Here is a 22,171-nt window from a genome sequence, read left to right on the forward strand (position 1 = left end):
GCAATAGAGGAGCTTGATAACCTCTATTTATCATTCAAATTTTAAGGGTAAGAGTGTATATATATATATATATATATATATAAATATATATATATATATATATATATATATATACAGTCATAAATTATTAAAGAATTATTGGCACCCTTGGTAAATATGATCAAAGGTGACTGTAAAAATAAATCTGTATTGTTTATCCATTTGATCATTTATAAAAAAAAAATGCAAAAATCTATCCTTTCATTGAAGTAAAAGAATTTATTGGGGGGAATCAAAACACTTTGGCAACAATTATTGGCACCCCTAGAATTTTTTATGAGTAAAATATCTCTGAAGTATATTTCCATTCACATTTACATTACATTGACTAGGAGCCTGAAATTATTCAGCCATGACTTCTTGTTTCAAAGGAGTAAAAAAATGAGGAAACACAAAGGCCAAATTTCCTTAATCATCCATCACAAGGGTGATAAAACCCAAGAATACAGTCCTGATGTGCAGCAAAAGATTGTTGAGCTTCACAAAATAGAAAATAGCTGTGAGAAAATAGCTAAAGCATAGACAGTTTCCTTTTTCTTACCATCAGGCCAATAATTAAGAAGTTTCCATCAAACAAGAAATGTTACAAATCTGCATGGAAAAGGTCGTGTCTGTATTGTCTATATGCACGGCGAGGAGGAAAGTTTGAGTGACCAACGACTCTCCAAGGATCAGAGCTGGAGAATTACAGAAATTAGTTGAGTCTTGAAAGCCTAAAAAAACAAACAAAAAAAAACAAACCAAAACAAAACAAAATACAGTCTCTACACATGTTGTTTGGGAGGGTTTCAAGAAACATCCTCCTTGCTCATCCAAAAACAAACTCCAGCATATCCAGTTGTCAGACACGACTGGAACTTCAAATGGGACCGGCTTCTATGGTCAGAAAAACCGATGGGTTTGGTGCAAACAGGGATGAAAAGTACCCCATATCCACTAATGTTGTGGGCCTATTTTTGCTGGAGGTCCTGGACATTTTGTTCAGATACACGGTATCATGTATTCTATCAAATACCAACAGATAAAAAAAAATCGAAACCTGACTGCCTCTGCTAGAAATCCAATAATGGGCCGTGGATTTCAGTCCATCAGGACAATGTTCCAAAACAAACATTAAAATCAACATAAAATTGGGTCACTGAGCACAAAATTAAGGTTCTGCCATGACCATCCCAGTTCCCTGACCTGAACCCTATAAAAATGAGTGGGGTGAAGTGAGGAGGAGAAGAAGGGAATTTGAAGGATCTAGAGAGATTCTGGAGGAATGGTCTTTGATCTCTTTTCATGTGTTTTCCAAACTCATCAGGCATTATAGGAGATGTCTCAGAGTTGTTATCTTTGCAAAAGGAGGTTTCAAAAAGCATTGAATAAAAGGGTGCCATTAATTGTGGCCAATGTTTTTGGAGAAAAGCGTTTATTTCAATCAATTAAATTTCAATGAAAGGTTAGATTTTTGTGAATTTGAATAAAAATTGAATAAAAGATCAAAAGGATTAACAAAGCAGATTTATTTTTACAGGCTTCTTTGTTCATATTTACCAACCAATTCCGACCACGACTGTATAGAGTAAGAAATATGTAATGTTTTTATCAAATCCTATATTTCACTGTATACAATATTTTTGCTCTCACAAATTCAAATGTAAGTCTAAAACTACAACTTCATTGACCACACTGACCATAAAACAGAATGGTGAAGGCATTACATTGACAAAATATTATTTTCTAATAGGCTACTGAAGGAATAAATCTAAAAAATATATTGGAAATCTGTCAGTAAGCAACAGTGCCTCAAAAATGTAATATTGTAATATAAGTAGAGGTAATTAATATCATTATCAAATTAGAAATAATAAAGCATCTTTATGTTCAATTACAATCATTATGCATCAGTGTAGAATTACATTGATTAAACCACTGACACATTCCCATTTCCTTATTTGCGTGTAATGTGATTAGGTGAAAGTAACAAAACAAAAAACAAAAATCAAAATCAAAACAAAAATCAACAAAACAAAAATCAAAACAAAACAAAAAACAAAATCCTGCCTGAAAGTTTCAGGAGAGGAGGACGTTGACCTTCCATAAATAAGGAGAAAATACATTTAATTTTGGATTCAACACTCAGAACTCAAAAAAAAAAAAAAAAAATGTATCCACTTCAGAAGCAGAAGTTCAGTGTCTCTCTTAAAAGTAACATCTGACATTCATTATACATTTAAATCCATTTCTGAATTTGTGACCTCTTGGGCTTTGCATTCATTTTCATTTCTTCTTTCTTCACTCTAATTCAAACGCACAGCAGGAAGATTTCATCTGAGTGATCAAAGCTCAGTTCACTCGTCTGAACCTTGTGCAATTTCTGTTATGTCTTCAGACTCTTACTTGGTCCCAAAGAGCCCTCACTGATGCGGGACATTGGATGTTTTCAAGAAATGTATTCAGCATCCTCGCTTAATTTTGTATGTACAATTTTACAACTGTAATACAAAGCTTGGAAAGTAGTTGCTGTCATGATATCAATCGTTATGTTTACTAACAATCACTCTTGATTTTAAATGCACACTTTTCTTTTTGAACTAAATCTAAAGAGACGTTTTATCCAGTGCATTTTACAGAACACAGACACAAGTGTCACTTACAAAACTGTACTAGAGATCTAGGCTACTAATTTTCAGTGACATCTTGGACACATCCGTGTGAACAGTCGACATGGCAACCATGTCATATTCATTCTCTCGTGCTGACACAATTTTGCAGAGTCGGAAAGCCCGGAGGTCACGCTGGAAGTTACGGTTCAGGAACCCGTAGAACACCGGGTTTATGCAGACTGAGCACATTGCTGTTAAGTGACACAGCGAGAACAGGAGATTGTGGGTACAGTTCATTGCCACTTCGTGGTTCCAGTCGATGACGGCATTGAAGACGTTCAGCGGGAGCCAGCAAACCGCAAATGCCACCACAATGGAAAAGAGCATGATGTTTATCCGTTTAGTCTCACTGCTTCGGTATTTGTTTTCACGCATTCTGTCCATCATATTATTACGCCGCTGCAGACGAGTGTAGATCTGAGTGGAAGACAAGAGGGGGACAAACAATCATTTATTCATTTCTCATATATGGGTGCTTCTGCAATTATGAACAATTTTGGCCCTCTGGACAGTTAGTGAATTATTTACATAATTTATCCAATGTCCAACAGGAGAATTTCTTCTGAAAGTTATGACAATTTCCACCAGTGCCATTTCCACGACAAATCAAACAATGTACTGTGTTAAATACCAAGGCTGACTTTTTGACTGAATGTCTGGATCTTGGTAAAGGGTAAAACATTAGTTTATACATAAAAAGCATTTGACAAGTCACAAAAATAATGGTTTAAAGCTTCCAAGGGGGTTTTAAAGTGCCCCTATTATACTTTCTGATATTACATTTCATGTTTGTGAATTTAAGAGGTCTGCAAAAATACAAGGATAAAAGTGCACAATAAATGGAGTTATTGGCTCCAAAACAGTGCATATCCGATTCACATGACATGCGATTTTTACAAATCTGTTTTGAGCTACATTTATATGTGGTTTGAAACCCTATTCAAATTGCATTTCTGGAAATCAGTTTCGGTCCGAGCGCTGTAATCGGATTTAGTGTGGTATATGTCACTTCCTCACGGCATGTAAAACGTAAACATGTCTGATGTTATTATAGGAAACATGCCGAAAGTCACTGCAGAAACAAGATTGTGTTGTTTCAGGGGGCTGGTCGAGCAGAAAATTACAATATAAATGGAGACATGTTGAATTTTGAGACCAGCAGAGATGACAGCACAGAATAAAGCTGCACCAACATTTGACGTAGTAGTTCAGTGTCATGTTGTAAATTAGACAACATCTGTATTGTAAATACAAATTAGGTTTTTGGTGTACGCAACGTCATTGCCGTAGAAACCAATGCAGATATGCCAGAAAACTAAAGAGCACCACGGGACACACAAATCGGATTGTTGTGATACTGTCACAGGGTTGTTGCAGGGCAACAGATGAAGATGAAGAATCAGGTTCCAACAGGAGTTTTAATAACAATAATCCAAAAGGTAAACAGAAGGTAGCAACACACAATTGTAAACAAGACCAGACAGAGAATGAATGTGAGGGTACAACTTAAATAGGAACTCAAACTAGATAATAAATTGAACACAGCTGAACTAAACAAACTCATAATGGCTGTGATTATGGTAACAAAGTGGCAGGAAAAAACAAAACAAAAAAAACAAAAAAGGAACACATGAGAATGAATGAAAACAAACAAACTAAAAGTCCATGATAACAAAGGCAAACTGAACATAACTGGCATTACCCCCCGGCAATGCGCCGCCTCGTGCCGTAACAGAAGAAATAAAAGTAGGCATGGGGGGTTTGGAGGTGGACGAGGAGATGGCAAAGGGATGGTGAGGGGCAGAAGTGTGGGGATGATGGCAGGAAGAGGCGAAGGGATGGTGATGGGAGGATTATGACAATCCCCTGGTGGCAACGACAATCCCCTGGTAGAGAATGTCTCCTGGCATAGACCCAAAGCTTGCCAGTGCCGACAGCCCACGCCGGAGTAGAGGGAGGGAGGAGCCAAGATGGTATGGATGCTGACGACAACTGGGGGATGACCGACAGAGACGAGGCTGAAGGATCCACAGGCGCAGACGGAGAGCCGTTGGAATCAAGCGACATCAAGGTGATGCCGTGGCGACGAATGTCGAAGGTGGAGCCAGAGTACCCGAGGTACCCGGGCTGAGGTGAAGCCGGTGTGATGGAGGACAGAGGCAACGCATAGGGGAAGGAGCAACCCGTTGCAGCCATAGGGGTGGAGGGAAGGTGTGCAGCGGACGGCCCGCAAGTCTGTGGTTGAAGTGGTGATGGACAAAGGGGGAGCCGGCAGGACGAGGGAACCCGGTGGAGCTGCAAGTCCGAGGGTCTCCGGTGGGTTGGAAGCTTGGAAAGTGGAAAGCGGCAGGGCTGGAGGACTGGCTGAGCTTCTCGGTGCCACACATCATGACAAAAATGGTAAGAATACAGTTCATGCAGGTTAACGAGAAGAGGAGATCATGGTCCATAACGTCAGAAGTACTGTATGAATACAGCGATGATGAAGGTACTGAGTGGGATAGGGTTCATTGAGGTTTATCAGCCAGTCCTCGCTGTCCATATTTACTTCTCCCTCGTTAGCTAATGTCATGAGCTCTTACCCCTGGTCAGACTCATGTTGGAGCTGCACTTCCGGGGCGAGGGTCGGCTGTGTCCTCTTTCTCTCGGGCTCTGGCTGACACGATGTGGCGTGGCGGGTGGTAGCTCTCCATCTGTGGGGGGCTCACACAAATACTCCCTGGTCGATGGAGGTGATTCGGGCTCTGGGTCTGGCTGTGTTCTTGACCGGGACGCGGCGCTCTCCACGGGGTGATGGTGATTCACCCTGATCCAGAACAGTGGCTTCAGGGTCTCATTGTCATAAGGACAGGTGATGGCGAAATGGAAAAAGGAAAAGGAAAAAAGGAGCAAACTTTGCTGTGTAATCCATGTTTGGTCTGGTCAACTTTCACGGGGTGGTTGCAGGCAAACAGACGAAGATGAAGAATCAGGTTCCAATACAAGTTTTAATAACTATAATCCAACTTACATAGGAACTCAAACAAGATGATAAATTGAACACAGCTGAACCAAACAAACTCATAATGACGGTGATCATGGCAACAAAGGAGTGGCGGGAAAATCAAACAGAACACATGCGAATGAATGAAAACAAACTAAAAGTCCATGATAACTAAGTCAAACTGAACATAACTGTGACAGATACACAGTGTGGACAGTCAATAATTTAGATCAGATTCCAATCGGATACACAAATAATCAGATTTAGACTGACAGTGTGAATCTAGTGATGCAAACTACTCAACTTTTTTATGAAATTTCGAATTGAAAATATGCAATCATGATCCATGTAATTCATAAATGAATCTGACGAGACAAGAAACATTTGCATTTTTAACTTATTAGGCATAAGAGTGAATGTGTGTGCATTTTAAAATAAAATATTATTCGCAAATAGTTTAAATAGATTATTTCATAGACCTAGAACTTCTTTTAGCACTCTTATTTATTTATTCCTTTAAATCCCTTTTAATCCCTTAATTAATTCCTTCATTATTAGTAGTATTATTATAGCCTTATTGAACAGCTTCAGACTCTGTGAGAATAGAGGTGATGCTGCGATGTATACTATGAGAAAATGAAAGTGTTTTTTGATCTAATGTAAACCTATTGTATTAGGAACTTTTAAAATAGCATAATAGGGGCACTTTAATGTGATCTTCACTTGAAAGGTTGTACACATCCACATTTAGTATATATTTTAATTACATGTGCAATCTAAAATCAACACCCTCCACCAACAACCACAGTACACAACCCTATGACATGCATGCCAGAGCTTATAAACTATAGCTGACCTGAGGGCAAACCATCATTAAGAACACAGTGGGGGAAAAAGCTGCTCTGACATTTCAGATGATGATATCTGTGTGTTTTTAGGCTCTATGTCTTTTATATTACTGAGTCAACACAAACTGACGGACAGAATACAAACAGGACCCTCTTTAAGGGCTGCAAACACAATGTTGCAAGCTAAATAATGGTGTTACAACATCATTGTGTTGTCACAGAATGTTAATGTGCCCCAGGAAGCACACTGAACATGTCAAAAACAAATCAAAGCAAATGCTTGGATATTTCTCTTAATGCACTCCAACAACAAACAAAAGACAGGTAAAATGAAAAGGAATAATTGTCATGGGTTTTAAAACCTTTTCTACAAACTGTTAACCAGGGGCCTGCAGGGGCCAAAGTGGTAGTTGAGTAGTTGCCTGGGGAGGGGCAGAAATCTCTCAGATTTCATTTAAAATATCTTTATTTATGTTTCAAAGATGAACCAAAGTCTTACAGGTGTGGAATGACAGGAGAGTAATGACAAAGGGCAACTTTACAACATTTTAGTGTAGATTATTTTTGGCCTCTATAATGAATGCTTAAACCCCCACATGATAATTCAATCTAAATCTATTAAAAATCTTTTTGTTTACTGAAAAAGAACTAATAAAATAGAACATAAATAGATTCAAAACTTAAACCTAAAAAAGTAGAAATAAAAATGTTCCCTGGGAAACTAACTGAAATAAGTAAACTAAAACAAAACTGAATTATAAAAGAAAACTGACTAAAACCTAAATTAAAAATAAAATGAGAACTGAAAATATAAACAAAAACTGATTCAAAATAATAAATAATAGTATTTAAATAATACTAAAATAACACTGTTATATGTTGTCGCAGGTTCTTCAAATGTCCCAGTAAACACACAAGTAGCCACTTCCAAACAGAAATTGTATTTAAAGGGTTAGTTCATCCAAAAATGAAAATTCTGTCATTAATTACTTGACCTCATGTCTTTCCACACCCGTAAGACGTTTGTTCATTTTCGGAACACAAATTAAGATATTTTTCAGAAAATCTGATGGCTCAGTGAGGCCTGCATTACAATTAACACTTTCAATGCCCAGAAAGCTACTAAAGACAACAGTTCATGTGACTACAGTGGTTCAACCTTAATGTTATAAAGTGATGGGAATACTTTTTGTGTGCCAAATAAAATCAACTTTATCGACTTTATTCAACAATATCTAGTTATGGGCGATTTCAAAACACTGCTTCATGAAACTTCAAAGCTTTACGAATCTTTTGTTCTGAATCAGTGGTTTGGAGCGTGTATCAAAGCCAAAGTCACACGATTTCAGTAAACGAGGTTTTGTTACGTGGTAAGTGTTTCGAAATTTCAATGGTTCACCACTGGGGGGCGTGACTTTGGCAGTTTGATACGCGCTCTGAACTCTGAATTCGAAACAAAAGATTTGTAAAGCTTCAAAGCTTCATGAAGCAGTGTTTTGAAATCTGTTTTAAATATGTCTTTAGTAGCTTTCTGGGCATTGAAAGTGTTAATTGTCTTGCTGGCAATGCAGGCCACACTGATATTTTATGAAAAATATCTTAATTTGTGTTCTGAAGATAAACAAAGGTAGAACACTGATAAAATAATACCACAAAATGTTAGTCTTTATGTTTGGTTCCAAAAGGCAATTACTGAAAGTTACTGAATAATTTGTGCAGTGGCATTAATGTTTAGCTGTGTGATTTTGTTTATAGCTATGGGATGGAGCCATTCTCAAAAGCCTTGTCTTTCTTTAATGATGTAAAAGCATTCTGTCCACTTAGAACAGAACATCTGTACAAGCTCCGCCCACCATGTGCGCACATGCATATGCATTAGCAAGACAAGATAAATGAATTAATCATTAGTTCATTAGAGGCCAACAGATCAGAGTCTTCCAAACACAACTGACTCCAGACTTTTCCCTCCTTATTTCTAGCTCTACTTTCCTCTGTTTTCGTTCTCTCTCTTTATTTGATGAATGGCAGCACTGGCACAGAGTCCTGTGACCTGAAATAACTGCATGACACAAAACCCAGAGGCAGAGAGAGAGGATGAATACACAGACTGAGATGCAAGTGTTTATCTGTAACTTATTATTTACTTCAGCTCACATTTGAAAGCCAGCATTAGCCAGACTGGAATAGTGAATTTGTTTAGTATGGTTTGTAATTTGTTGGTTTGTATCCATATCCAAATAATTTTCCATGGAAAACTGGCTTTGTTTAACGGGCTGATTAAATGTGATTCTAGGTCAATTTTACTGACAGCTGAACATAAAAAAGTCCCTCAGTCATTAGGACTCATGAAGTCGTTGGCTCATACAGAGAGAGGCTGATCTGATGCAATTCGACAGTTGCTGCCCTGACCGGACAGCCAGAATCTTTGTTGGCATCACATTCTGAAGTATTGGACCGTGGGATGGTTGGAAGACAGTAGCACCTAAGGATCAAAATGAATATAAATGCTTTAGTCATTCTCTGTGGTAGTGGTAGACCAAAATATTGGCAAGGGTGATTAATTGGCTGGTATGAGGCCATTTTGAGATTACAAAAGACTGCAGTGAATAGTGCACTTTTTCTGTTTTTTAATTATTGTGGTGAATTTGAAGTAAATATTATGTAAAATAAGTGTTATTTTAACACTTATTGTGTTAACTGCACTTCTTATTTTTATCATTAAACTGTAATATTTGTAGTTGTTTCTTCAACTTGCAGCATGGTCTTGAAAATTGTTTACAAACCCTTCATCATTTATATTTGATACTTTGGTTTTATTATTTTACCCTGTTTGCAATTTTAAAATATGAAAATCCACTATAAAGATTTGATTTACTGCTAAATAATTATGAACCATTTCAGTGTTTATTGTGTGGAAATTATTTCTATCAATTTAAAATACACACACACACACACACACACACACACACACACACACACACATACTTGTTTTTGTGAAATGTGGGGACATTCCATAGGCGTAATGGTTTTTATACTGTACAAACCGTATTTTCTATCCCCCTACACTACCCCTACCCCTAAACCTAACCCTCACAGCAAACTGTGCACACTTTTACTTTGTCACAAAAACTCATTCTGTATGATTTATAAGCCTTTTGAAAAGTGGGGACATGCTGAATGTCCTCATATTTCACCTCTTTTTGTAATACCTATGTCATACCCATGTCATTATACACATTTGTGTCCTGATATTTCACAAAAACAAGTACACACACACACACACACACATATATATATATGGTTGCAAGAAAAAGTATGCGAATCACTTGCAGAATCTGTGAAAATGTTAATAATTTTAACAAAATAAGGGAGATCATATAAAATGCATGTTATTTTTTATACTGTCCTGAGTAAGATATTTTACATGAAACCCCATTCATAAGTATGCGAACCATTGATTCTTAATACTGTGTGTGTTTACCTGATGATCCACGACTGTTTGTTTGTTTTGTGATGGTTGTTCATGAGTCTCTTGTTTTTTCTGAGCAGTTAAACTGAGCTCTGTTCTTCAGAAAAAAATCCTCCAGGTCCTGCAGATTCTTCAGTTTTTAAGCATTTTTTGCATATTTGAACCCTTTATAACAGTGACTGAATGATTTTGAGAGCCGTCTTTTCACACTGAGGACAACTGAGGAACTCAAACACAACTATTAAAAAAGGTTCAAACATTCACTAATGCACCAGAAGGAAACACGATGCATTAATAGATGGGAGGTGAAAAATTGTGAACTGGGTCATTTTAATAAATTCAGCTATTTTTGTCTTATGGATTATATATAAACATCTTTTATTTAAAATATCTTACTCAGGACAGTACTAAATAAAAAACAACATGCATTTTGTATGATCTCTCTTATTTTGTTAAAATTTTGCACATTTTCAAAGATTCTGTAAGTGGTTCACATACTTTTTCTTGCAACTATATAATTTTTAGAAAAAAAATCTGTCCAAAGTTTGTGCCATCATCTGTATAATTGTTTACCAAGGAGATGAAAGTAATTGAGATTAAATATGAGAGAGACAATGGGCCCTATTTTAATGATCTAAACACAAAGGGCCCTATTTTAACGATCTGAAACTTAAGTGTCGAAGCGCAAGTAACTTTGTGGGCGGGTCTCGGCGCTGTTGCTATTTTCCCGGCGGGATAAATGGCTCTTGCGCCCGGCGCAAATCTAAAATGGGTTGGTCTGACGTAGCTTCATTATTCATAGGTGTGGTTTGGGCGTAACGTGAAATAAACCAATCAGAGCGTCATCCAACATTCCCTTTAAAAGCAGGTGCGCAAGTTCCATTATGGATTGCTATTATTATGGCGTATTTACCAGGCGCACGCCAGGAGCGGTTCACAGCCGAGAAGACTGATGTTCTTGTAAGAGCAGTGAAAGACAGAGAAGTTGTGTTGTATGGGGATGGGAGAAACCCACCCAAAATAGCGTCGGTTAAACAGGTTTTTTCACATCTTCGTGGCACACCACAATGATTTCCGTCATCTCATGTGTTAATATTTTTTTAGTGTAACAATTTATGATTTGCAAAAATAACTGTTGCATCTGTGTAGATTACATGAGCAAAGTGTATGCGCGTTGTGCACGCTATACATTATGGTCAAGTATGCGCCCTTAAAATAGCATAATGAACAACGCGCAACGCGCCACTGACTTTAGACTAGGTTTTTTCTGGTCAGTGGCGCAAGTGTTTAATGGAACAGCAAAATAGCACCAGGGATTGTTTGCGCCTGAACACGCCTCCTTTTTTGCGCTGAACCGCCCAGGGAGCGCAAGTTCATTCACTAGTTTAGCGACGTGCTTCTGTGGAGGGAAAAGCGCGCTTTGCGCGGGTGCAAAATAGGAATGACACATGCGTCGGTGTACAAAGTCAATTGCGCTGGGTGCAAGATAGGGCCCAAAGTGTAAAGCGCACGGCGCAGGTGCACTCAGGGCGTGTCCAAATCCACTTTTGCTATTTTAACGACGGAAAAACGGTCCATGCGCCAGGGTGCATTTTTGAAATGGGTTGTCCCTATTCTCATAATGAGTAATGGGCGTAACGTTCAATAAACCAATCTCGAGTGTCATCTCCCATTCCCTTTAAGAGCGAGATGCGCTAGCGCGATGGCGGATTGCTATTTACATGGCGTAATTTGTTGGCGGAAAAGCTGAACGTTTTTCAAGCAAAGAAACCGATCTGCTCTTGCGCGAAGTTAAACGTTTAGTTAGAAGTTAAATGAAGTTTCATTTTTATATTTATGTAGCCTACACAATAATATTCTTTTACACTGTAATCCTTTTGTTTTTAATATTTGGCATGTTTGTGTGATGCGAATAAGCAAAGTCAATGCGCACTGTGGACGCACCCAGAGGCGCAGTTTCTACCAACGCGCTCTAACAAAAAAATATTGCGCCATTTTAGACTTTAGACCAGGTTTGAGTTGGTCTATGGCGCAGTCTATTTTCAGCTCCTTAAAATCTTAAATTCACCTCTTTTTTAGACCAGCACGCCCATGGGCGCACTAACTGGCGCAAATGCATTTACTAATTTAAGGACGTGGTGCTGAACGGGAAAACGCGAACGGCGCCGGACGCAAACTAGCAAACACACTTGCCTTGCGCTTTGCGTCGCATTGCGCTGGGTGTATTATAGGGCCCAATGTGTTTAGAACACACACACACAAAATAAAAAAAAAATCAAGGTAAATATCACACATAATATTGTTTTTGTGCATCATTTCCAATTAATCTTTAGCAAATTATCCAAAAAGTGTGAAAATGCTAATTTAATTATGTGTACTTAGGATACATAAAGCTAAATGTAAAATAATCCTTTGAATGAGACAACAACAACAACAAAAAATCTAAAAATGTTTAAAATGAGATTTCCATCATTATTTCCACCACAGTATGCTATCAAACACACTACATCATTTGAGATGTGGTGGGAATTTTCATGGCTTTCTTTTTTTAAAAATGACAAAAATTCATGTATGTCCACTGTTGGACATAAGTTGTAACTAGACAAATGAAATAAAATAGCAAGAGTGTGAAAAGTGCTTTTTTCTGTGACGCAGTTTGGTCCAAACCACAAAAAAAAACAATTTTTTTAAATGAGGGCGACAGAGATGAGGAAGAGGGAGAAAGAGAGAGAGTAAGTGGGTGTAAGTGCTGTTCCATTTTTGAACTAACCGCCCGTGGTTAATTGGGTGTAAAAGTGACAAGCATCCTTGACAAAATTCGGTCATTTCACTTGAACACCAACAAACGCTCAACAGCACTTGACAATCTGAACAGCAAACACTCATCACAGTGACGGCAGAATGCTCATTCTGTCACCCCACACACGCATTTTAATTTTTACAACTCTATTAGCATAATAATCTCCATATTAAACCCATTACTGGGAAGCTGGAGCTTGTCACATGAATCTTTCTTTTCATTTATGCCATTCTTTAACATATCGTAAAATGTTGAATCCTTTGTATTGTCGAATTTCTCCCTGTTTCTTTATTATTATTATTACTTCTATTTTTGTACCCTTGGCAGGGTTGCGATTATGACTCATTCTTGAGGTCTTTGAATTTTCAAATGATCAGTTTTTGCACAGACCCTTTCTTCTCATCTTATATCTCATTCTCATTTATTCTGCCATTCTCTGACCAATCCCACTGTCTCTCCCTTCTCTTTCAAAACCTGCAGTACTGGGTTTGTGTTGGCAATGAGCTGATGTGGCAGGTCATGTTGGCTGCTGGTCATGTTCAGTCAGAACATACTCTCTGTTTCACTGAGCTATATGACCAAAGCAACTAAATTCTAGGACAAAAATACCTCAGCAATAATCTTCCGACAGTACAGCAGACCAGAAGAGACATGCCTTTTTGATTGTTTGTGTGTGTTTGTTTGATTGCATTTCTAAGACTGTTATTCTATTGAAATAGTTTTGTGTCTGCACTTGTCTCTAGTCTTAAAAAGTCAATATGAATTGTCATTTTAGTTCTGTAATGAGCAGCGTTGGGGAAAGTGAGTTTTAAAAAATGACCGATTGTTTTGCTTGACAAGGACCTTATTGCTCGGCTGGGATCGTGTAGAGCCATTTTGAAGCTGCACTGAAACTGCAATTTGGACCTTCAACCCATTGCTCCCAGTTGAAGCCCACTATATGGAGAAAAATCCTGGAATGTTTTCCTCAAAAACCTTAAATTTCTTTTTGACTGAAAAAAGAAAGACATGAACATCTTGGAGGACATGGGGGGTGAATAAATTATCAGGAAATTTTAATTCTGGAGTGAACATTTTTTAATACCAAAAAAAGTTATATTTTTGGCAAATGTAAAGGCCCATTTCACACCAACAGTGGAATGGCACATGAGAAGAAATTTCAACGCTCTTCAGCAATAAAAAGAAAAAAGGTGATATTTATCTAAAGTCATTTTTGTTTATCAGCAAAGACATTGGTTAATAAAGTGAGACTATAAAGTATTTGTATTATTTAATTATTTAGCTATTATTGCAGGTTTGCAAAATATTCTAGATTTTAGTTAGCATTTCACAGTTTTTATTCATTTTGAGGAATACTGAATCTGTAATTGTGCAAGTGAGATGAGTAAATGCATGTTCACAATTTCAACATGGGGACAGGAGAGCTGTCAGACAATAAATGTGAAAACAAAGTAACTTGCATCACTTATTTGAAAAAGTATATCAGATATTTTTCCGTAAATTTAAAAGTAATGCATTACTTGTTACTTGAAAAAATGAATCTGATTACTTAACTTGTGTTACTTGTAATCTGTTACTCCTGCAACTGGTAATGAGCAGTTTTTCAGAGTAAAAAAAAAGTAAGAAAAAGTTTTGATTTTATCCATTTGGGATTTGACTGGATGATGAAAAGAGGGTGTTTATAGAATAGACTGAATGGGAATTTGCTTAAAGGTGCTAAAGAGGATGTTTTGTTTTAGAAATTTTTGCAATATTACTTGAAACTTGTCTTTACTAACTGATACAGACTATTTATTAGATGCACTGAAAGGAATAATATTAATATACATCATCTGTGCACGAGATAGGGCCTTAAAAACATCAGCCAATCATTTACGCGATCATCGCGTAAATGATTGGCCCTCTGGCTTGTCAATCACTGCCATGACGTTCCTTGTGCAAGATGTGCAAGACGTGCGAGACGTGCGCGCTCCAGTAACTTTCCACACTCCACAGGCGCCGCATGCAATGTTTTTGTCAGGAGAGAGGAGTAACAACTGCAGATTATGAGTTACCTGCGGTGAGTCCGACATAATGAATCCACTAACATGACACAGCGAATGCCGGTGGTAAACACTCGTGTTCCAATACTCGTGCAAGAGTTTTGGGAGGCGTTCCCTTGAAATGAGCTGTGAAGGAGGGGGGTTGTTCTTACGCATGCGCTCATTTCAAAAACTCACTAACAGTCTTTGGATTCTCAGTCGATGAAAAGATCCTCTTTAGCACCTTTAAAGGGGTCATGAATTGAGAAATCAACTTTTCCTTGAGCTTTTGATATATAAGAGGTCATCGTGCTATAAGAATATCCTGTACGTTTCAGAACTAAGTTAGTCCAATAAAAGCTTTTATTGATACCAGGCCCATCGAACAACTGATCCTGGATTGTGCCCATCATAGATAGGTGAAACCCGGCCTCCACAGAAGAAATCAATGGCGACTTCATCATTTCAAGGTTAGCCCCGCCCACTGGCGTGTTAGTGAAATGAGGAGGAGAGAATAGCGATACAGGACAAGAAAAACATTACCTTTCAAAGGATCCTTATTCTAGGAATATGGTTATTTATTTTCAACAATGTGAATATCTCAGTTGAGCTTCATTTATTTGCGCTTTCACTGTGGATTCTTTGGTAAATCAATCGCATTTCAGTGCGATTGCTTGAAACAGACTTTTACGATATGGACAGTAATGCAACAACATGTAAGTAACTGTTAATTCTAATGCCTGATCTGATATGTAATGATTCATATACAGTCAGATGTTCTTTGTCTATGTGTCAGAGTAGATAGTAGGAAGAAAATAATCTTTTATTTAAACGGTGATTCAATTAAATAAAGAAGCAATCAAAGAATGCTCCCTTTACAATCACTGGAGCTGTCAATCAAACAGCGTGAGCTTATCAGTGACTGTTCTGGACATGCGCTAAAACTCCCGTTTTATTCAATGAATCTCTTAGTTACAATGCGTTTGTACTGTGACGAAAGCATTCGTTAGTGTGCAGAAATTGAGTTGCAATGACAAGATCACTGCTTTCATGTGCTCAACAGCATGTCTTTGATTGGCTACAATGTTCTAATGCCATAGCTATAAATGTAATGCAACACTTTTCACGGTTAGTTAACCTTGAGAGCTGTAATAGTAAAATGTGCTTAAAGTTTTCGAGAGAGTAATACTTAACTATTTAAAATGGAAAGATGTCAGCCAATCACAGCAGTGGGCGTTTACACTGAAGTCTCACAGTAGACACGCCCCTTAAAACAGAGCGTTCAAACAAGAGGGCTAAAATCTGGGTCAGAAAATCTGCCTTTATTTCTAAATTATGATGATATTTGATGTAAAAAGCATACTAACATTATAAGTGCACTCCATGAAACATTATAAAACAATTAAACAACGCAGTTCATGACCCCTTTAAATAATGGTTAATATTTTGCCAAAAAATGTTGCCTAATAATACTATATAATACATATTTGAGTAAGGCGGTGCCTCACAAAGGAATCATCATTTGGGGTTTCTGTGCATCAAAAAGGTTTGAAAACCGCTAGCCTAATCTACCACACATGAAAGAAAATTCAAAATACATCTTACACATTACAAGCATCTGAATTATGCACATTAGTATAAGATTGATAAAAACAATAAATTTTTCACCTTACTTAGTTCATCACCTAACCTTTAGACTTCATTTTTGACTCTTATGCTGTTTCTGATGGATAACTAACGACTATTAAATTGAAATCTATGCCTGCTTAACATTTACAAATAAGTACTTAGATAAGCCTGAATAAATGTCATTCTACAAAGCTCTCAGTGACATCTCACCGATCCCTAACCTCACTGGTCAGACATAAGCTGATCTCCCCAGTGACGAGAAAGGAGCAACAATCGTATATCTGCTTAAATGTCCTAGTTTTTCCACAAGAGACGAGTACCAGGCTGTGATACACCAGTCAGGATGTTGTAGGAGGGATTTATTCTGTTCTGTTCAGATAACACGAGAATATAGAATAAATTGGCCTCTCCACAGCCCACAGACAGTCCTGACAGAGAATTGAGCATTCCTGCAGCACCCCTAAAATTATTATTTAGTGTTAGATTATATTACATTATTCAGTACCATGGGAAATTGTATTAATTTCTGTGTTAAAACAGATAGAAAATCCACTTCCCAACATCAGATAGTATTCCAAAGTAAATAGTAAAGAAAAATAATATACAGTATGAGACTTCTATAATATTGCAATATTCCATTTGTTCTCACTTAGACTGCAATGAGATTGGAGACTTTACTTAGTTAAAGGAATAGTTCACCCCTGTCATTACTCCCTCTCATGATATTCTAAACCTGTATAATTATTTTTAGAAGAAGATAAAATAAGAGCTTTTAAAGAAATGTGACACTGATTTTTTCCATAAAACAAACTTAGATAGTGATCACAGACTTTAAGTTGCAAGAGTCAAAAAAGCACTGTTAAATTGGTCTATATGATTCATGCACTATATTACTGATAGCTTGAGTAATTAATACTCTGATCATCTTGATCTCGGCAGCAGCTCTCAAATCAAATATTTCGCTTATGATGACGTCTAGGGTATTACATCACGACACTTGGTTAAGAGACACTCAAGGTCTAATGACGTCTGATGCTACTGACGCCCAACATGCATCATATGTGACATATCGGATTAGTGAATTCGATCAGTGAATAATGAGTTCAGCACGAGGTCAATATAAACTTGTATTAGAATCACTGTATGGAAAAGATCTACTATTATGTTCTGTATAAAATAAATTAACAGCAAATGAGTGTGTAACAACATGATAGTGACTTTTTTTTTTCTTTTTCATTACATCTGAAATATTCTCTATAAACTCTATATCTCTATAGTTCTCATTAAATTTTTCATTCTAATTTTATAGAATGATTGAAGTCAAAGAAACCAAAACTATTTGATTACCAACATTCTTCAAAATATTTTCTTTTGTGTTCCATAGAGAAATGCATACAGGTTTGCAATGACATGAGAACAGTGGCGTGCAGTGGTGTTCTGAAATGAGGAGGCATTTTTTATTCATTTATGAATCAATATAAATTCATGCGCATTACTCTTAACGTTGACACATCTTCCTTGTTAAACGAACATTACTTTACATTACATCAAAAAAGAAAAAAAGAAACCAAATACAATTCTATTTTGTAATTTTACATTAACAATGTATTGTAATAAATGTTGTTCAAAAGCCAAGTCAATCTCATCAAGTTAGTGTTTTAAGCATTCCTACATTCATTCCAAAATAATAGCCTAACTAAAGGCTGTAACAATTTAAACAATATATTTTATTTGTGTATTGATGTTTTTCTTTTTAATAGTCAACTTAGGCAACATCAGTCATGCTCCGTAAACACAATGTATTTTTAATTTCACCAAGCTGATTGCACTAAAAAATGGACCATGCTTTCAGTCCATTTCAAGTTTGATTTTGACGTGACATAAAGCGGTGACATCTAACTGGGTGATTTGTGTACTTACTTTTCAATTAGTCTTCCCATTGATGCCATCATTTGTTCATTCAAACTGACGCGCGGAACGCGCACGTCAACAAGAGGCAGGATTTATCACACATCCAATCATACTGTGATGGAGACATTGCCTCCTCTCACGTGACTTTCCCCCATTCATTCTCAATTACCCCCCACAAAACCCACCGCACTCTGGGGGTCTAATGGTTTTCTATGAGTGGAAAGGGAGGCATGACTGCTGCAGTAACTTTACCTGCGGGTGTCGCTGTTGGGCAGTGTTCCTTAAAGATGCTCTAAGTGATGTCAAATGTTTTTAGGCCAAAACATTTTTTGTCACATACAGCAAACATCTCCTCACTGTCCGCTAGCTGCCTGTCCCCTGAACACACTATAAAAAAACGCAGTCTCTGTAGTCGCCACAAGCTCCGAAAACGGCAATAAAAACAAACTGGCGCAGCCTGGACCACTTAACATAATAAACATGCTCCAGCCAATAACCGACAAGAATGATTTTAAATGCTCGTTCATGACTGTTTCAGGAAGTACGGAGGGGAGGGAGGGTCTAGCTAGCCTCTGTTTTGTTTGACAACACTTCACAACAGGAACTTACTCCACCCAGGATCACTTAGAGCCCCTTTAAGAAATTAGAATGACTTGCTCTCTTTTAAATGTCATAAATTGTGTTGTTTTATACATAATATGGATTATTTTCTCATCCTATTTTTTTTGAGGAGGCACTGCCTCCCTTGCCTCCTCATAGGAAATGAGTAAATGCTGACATAATTAGCATTTTTGGGTGGAAAATCCCTTTAACATGTTAACTGTTAGATGTGAACAAAAAGAGTTCAAATCATTATATAATTCATTTATTAGTGCTTTGGAACACAGACATAAGGTTGGTCTCTTTTTAAATAATCATGCTATGCATAATCATGCTATGCATCAGGAGCAGTATTCATAAAACTTTTCATATATATTTTTTAGGAATAAAATCAAATTCTTAAGGGAAAAAAAATTGGGCCATGAAATCAAAATGTAAGTTTTTTAGCTTTTACTATGAATATGTTAGTCTTAAGGTTATGAATGTTCCAAACAATGACAAAATTCACATTTAGGAGATATATTAGCATTCAAAACTTACAGTCTCTCACTTCCGCAAAAATGGATCATGGATTTTCATGACATCACTACAGACTTCAGCTTCTCATCAAATTTTCTGACCAATCAAATGCTCTCTAGAATCTGAAGTCCCGCTCTCTCCTACACTATAAACAGACGCTGAAGCTGCAGCTGAAATCGGTCATATGTTCACACATTTACTAGTTTCTATATGGTGATTTGCACACAGTTCACTATATAGAGGATAGGGAACGATTCAGACAGCGTAAATATACTTTCCATTGACGCGAATGTAGTCCGTTTTCGCGTTAGTGTTACGTGAACTGCTGAGAGCGGTTCACATTTGAAATTTTCACATTTGAATTTTACAAACGATGCTATATTTTAAAGCAATATGGAGGAGAAACGGTTAGAGATTATGAGGAAACGCTATTGGCTATTTTGAAAAAAGGGGAGGGGGTTCTAGGTATATCTCACTCTGTCTTACTGTTTCATTGGAAATTATGTCAACAAATTGAATAAAGCTGTGAGTTCCAAGGTACTTCAGTGGGCCTTTAATGACCATGAGAAAATGTGGGTCCCATGGCCAAACCAGTTGAGAACCACTGATATAAACTATGCTTTGTTGTACATGAAGATTTACACTCTCACAGTATGTCAACAAAAAAAAGCACACAATCAAATATATGACCTCTTCTTACTCTTCATTCTGTTCTTACCTTCAGGTAACAGATGAAGATGAAGGTGAGAGGAGTGATATACTGTAGCACCAGCATGCCAGTAGTGTAGGTGAGTTTGATTTCTCTGGAGGGCCACTCTTCCACACACACCACCTTTCCCCTGTACTGCTCCTGAAACACTGAGGGAAGCTGCTTCAGAGGGGCATCTGTAACCCTGGAAAACAACAGAAAGGGTGTGGCCGTGAGGACAGCCAGGGCCCAGGTGAGGCTGATGCCCAGGCAGGCATGGTTCAGGCTGGGCCTCCATCCGCGCGGGTGCAGGATGAGCTGGTGCCTCTCAATGGCAATCAGAACCAAGGAGAAGATGGACACTGAGACAGAGCAGCACTGGACCAGGCTGTTGAGTTTACACATGACCGCGCCAAACACCCAGTGGTCCATAAAGGTGTAGATGAAGGTAAACGGCAGACACACTAGGGACATCAGCAGGTCCGAAACGGAGAGGTTTGCGATTAAGACGTTTGTGACGTTGTGAAGTTCCCTTTGCCGTGCAATGACAAGGATGAGAGCTAGGTTGCCCACAACACCCAACAGTACCACAGCACTATATGCAATCGCCATTACAACAAACAAAGAGTGGCTGCCGTAGCACTCGTCACCATATGCAATTGCGGAGAGGTTAGCAAAAGAGCAATTCGATAGTTCCAAGGAACAGTTCAGAGCAGCGACTGGTGGAATTGGTGGAAACAGGGCTGAGTCTGGCATTGTTCCGCCTCCTCTGCGGTTATTTGGTGTTGGTTTAAATCAAGTTATCTTAGACTCCTTCCCTCCAGGTAACAACCTTTCCAGGACCATGTTGTAATGCTGACAACATACTGTAGGGACATGAGAAAACATTTAAATCAATACTCACAAAAGACAAGACATCTCGACTATCATGTTTGATTATGGATCTATCCAGTTATAAAAATCAATAAATGTTCCCTTCTGTTTTATTTAATAAAGAGTTATTTATCACCTTTGTTATTGAACTCATTTATTTTGCCTTTTATTACACTTTTAAAGGGTGAGTCACTCTAATACACATTTAATTGTGCAATAATTACAAATCATTCAAAAGCATTTCTCAGGCAATTTATAAATATAAAATAATAATAATAATAATAATAATAATGTTTCCCATTTCTAAAAGCTATAATTAAGCCTGTGTTGGTGTGCATGGAATTGAGAAGTTAATTAAGATTTTGGCATGTGATTCATTTTATTTGTATATTTAAAATTAAGCCATCAAATACTCCTGGCTGAGCTACTGGTAATAATATGAATAAAGCAATTTGATTTTGGCACGTTGCCTACAGACAAGTGCATATCACACACACACACACACACACACACACGCGTCTAGGCATTTTCCAATGACTTCTAATTTTTTCATAGTAAGCTAATGATATATTCTATCCCCTAAACCCTTTCTGCATGTTTACTGCATATTCATTAAGACATTATTTAATATGTTGTTTAAGCCATTTGCAATTTGACCCACACAACTATTTTCTTCTTTAATATACTATATGATCACACATAGACATCATAAAGATGTCATTTTACTTCCAAACATAAGCACAGACACATTCCAGACATAAACTCTATGAATGACTCGTATTGGTCTATATATCAAGAGTGCGAAGCAGGTTGTCAAGGTAACAGAGGTGACAAAGCCTCCTGTTTTTAGGTCTCTGGTTCTTTCATCTCCTGCTCCCACTTCTTCTGTCTCTATCAGCAGCCAAATTCAATGCTTCAAATCCAATGGTTTATAATTCAGCATGTTCAGTTATTGTTAATAAATTGAATGAATATGTATTCGAACAACAGAAACATTACAGAAAGCCCAGCCGTGAATCTCTGACTAACCTTTCTTATTCATAGTAGGCCAATTCGCTTACAGTACAATAGTCTCCTGCACATGAATTCAATGGGATACGTAGACAACGGATAATCCCAGTAGACTGAGGCTAAATGGCA

The 22,171-nt window shown here is 37.5% G+C and overlaps 1 protein-coding gene across 1 annotated transcript; it reads right to left on the reverse strand.

Annotated features, from left to right (window-relative positions):
- Positions 1-2,690: 2,690 nt before the first annotated feature.
- On the reverse strand, positions 2,691-20,914 carry npy1r (neuropeptide Y receptor Y1). Its single transcript, XM_067404796.1, has 2 exons — positions 20,189-20,914; positions 2,691-3,107 (listed from the first exon to the last, which is right to left on the reverse strand). The coding sequence occupies exons 1-2, from the start codon at positions 20,912-20,914 to the stop codon at positions 2,691-2,693; spliced, it is 1,143 nt and encodes a 380-aa protein (XP_067260897.1).
- Positions 20,915-22,171: the final 1,257 nt, after the last annotated feature.

The sequence above is a fragment of the Chanodichthys erythropterus genome, chromosome 12 (genome assembly GCF_024489055.1).
Source record: "Chanodichthys erythropterus isolate Z2021 chromosome 12, ASM2448905v1, whole genome shotgun sequence".
NCBI classification, from domain to species: domain Eukaryota; kingdom Metazoa; phylum Chordata; class Actinopteri; order Cypriniformes; family Xenocyprididae; genus Chanodichthys; species Chanodichthys erythropterus.

Excerpts from the sequence above, each read along its gene's own strand:
- npy1r (XM_067404796.1), bottom strand. The coding sequence starts at position 20,914 with ATGCCAGACTCAGCCCTGTTTCCACCAATTCCACCAGTCGCTGCTCTG. Across the intron at positions 3,108-20,188 it reads TCTTCATCTGTTACCTGAAG|ATCTACACTCGTCTGCAGCG; the intron begins GTAAGAACAGAA and ends TCTTCCACTCAG.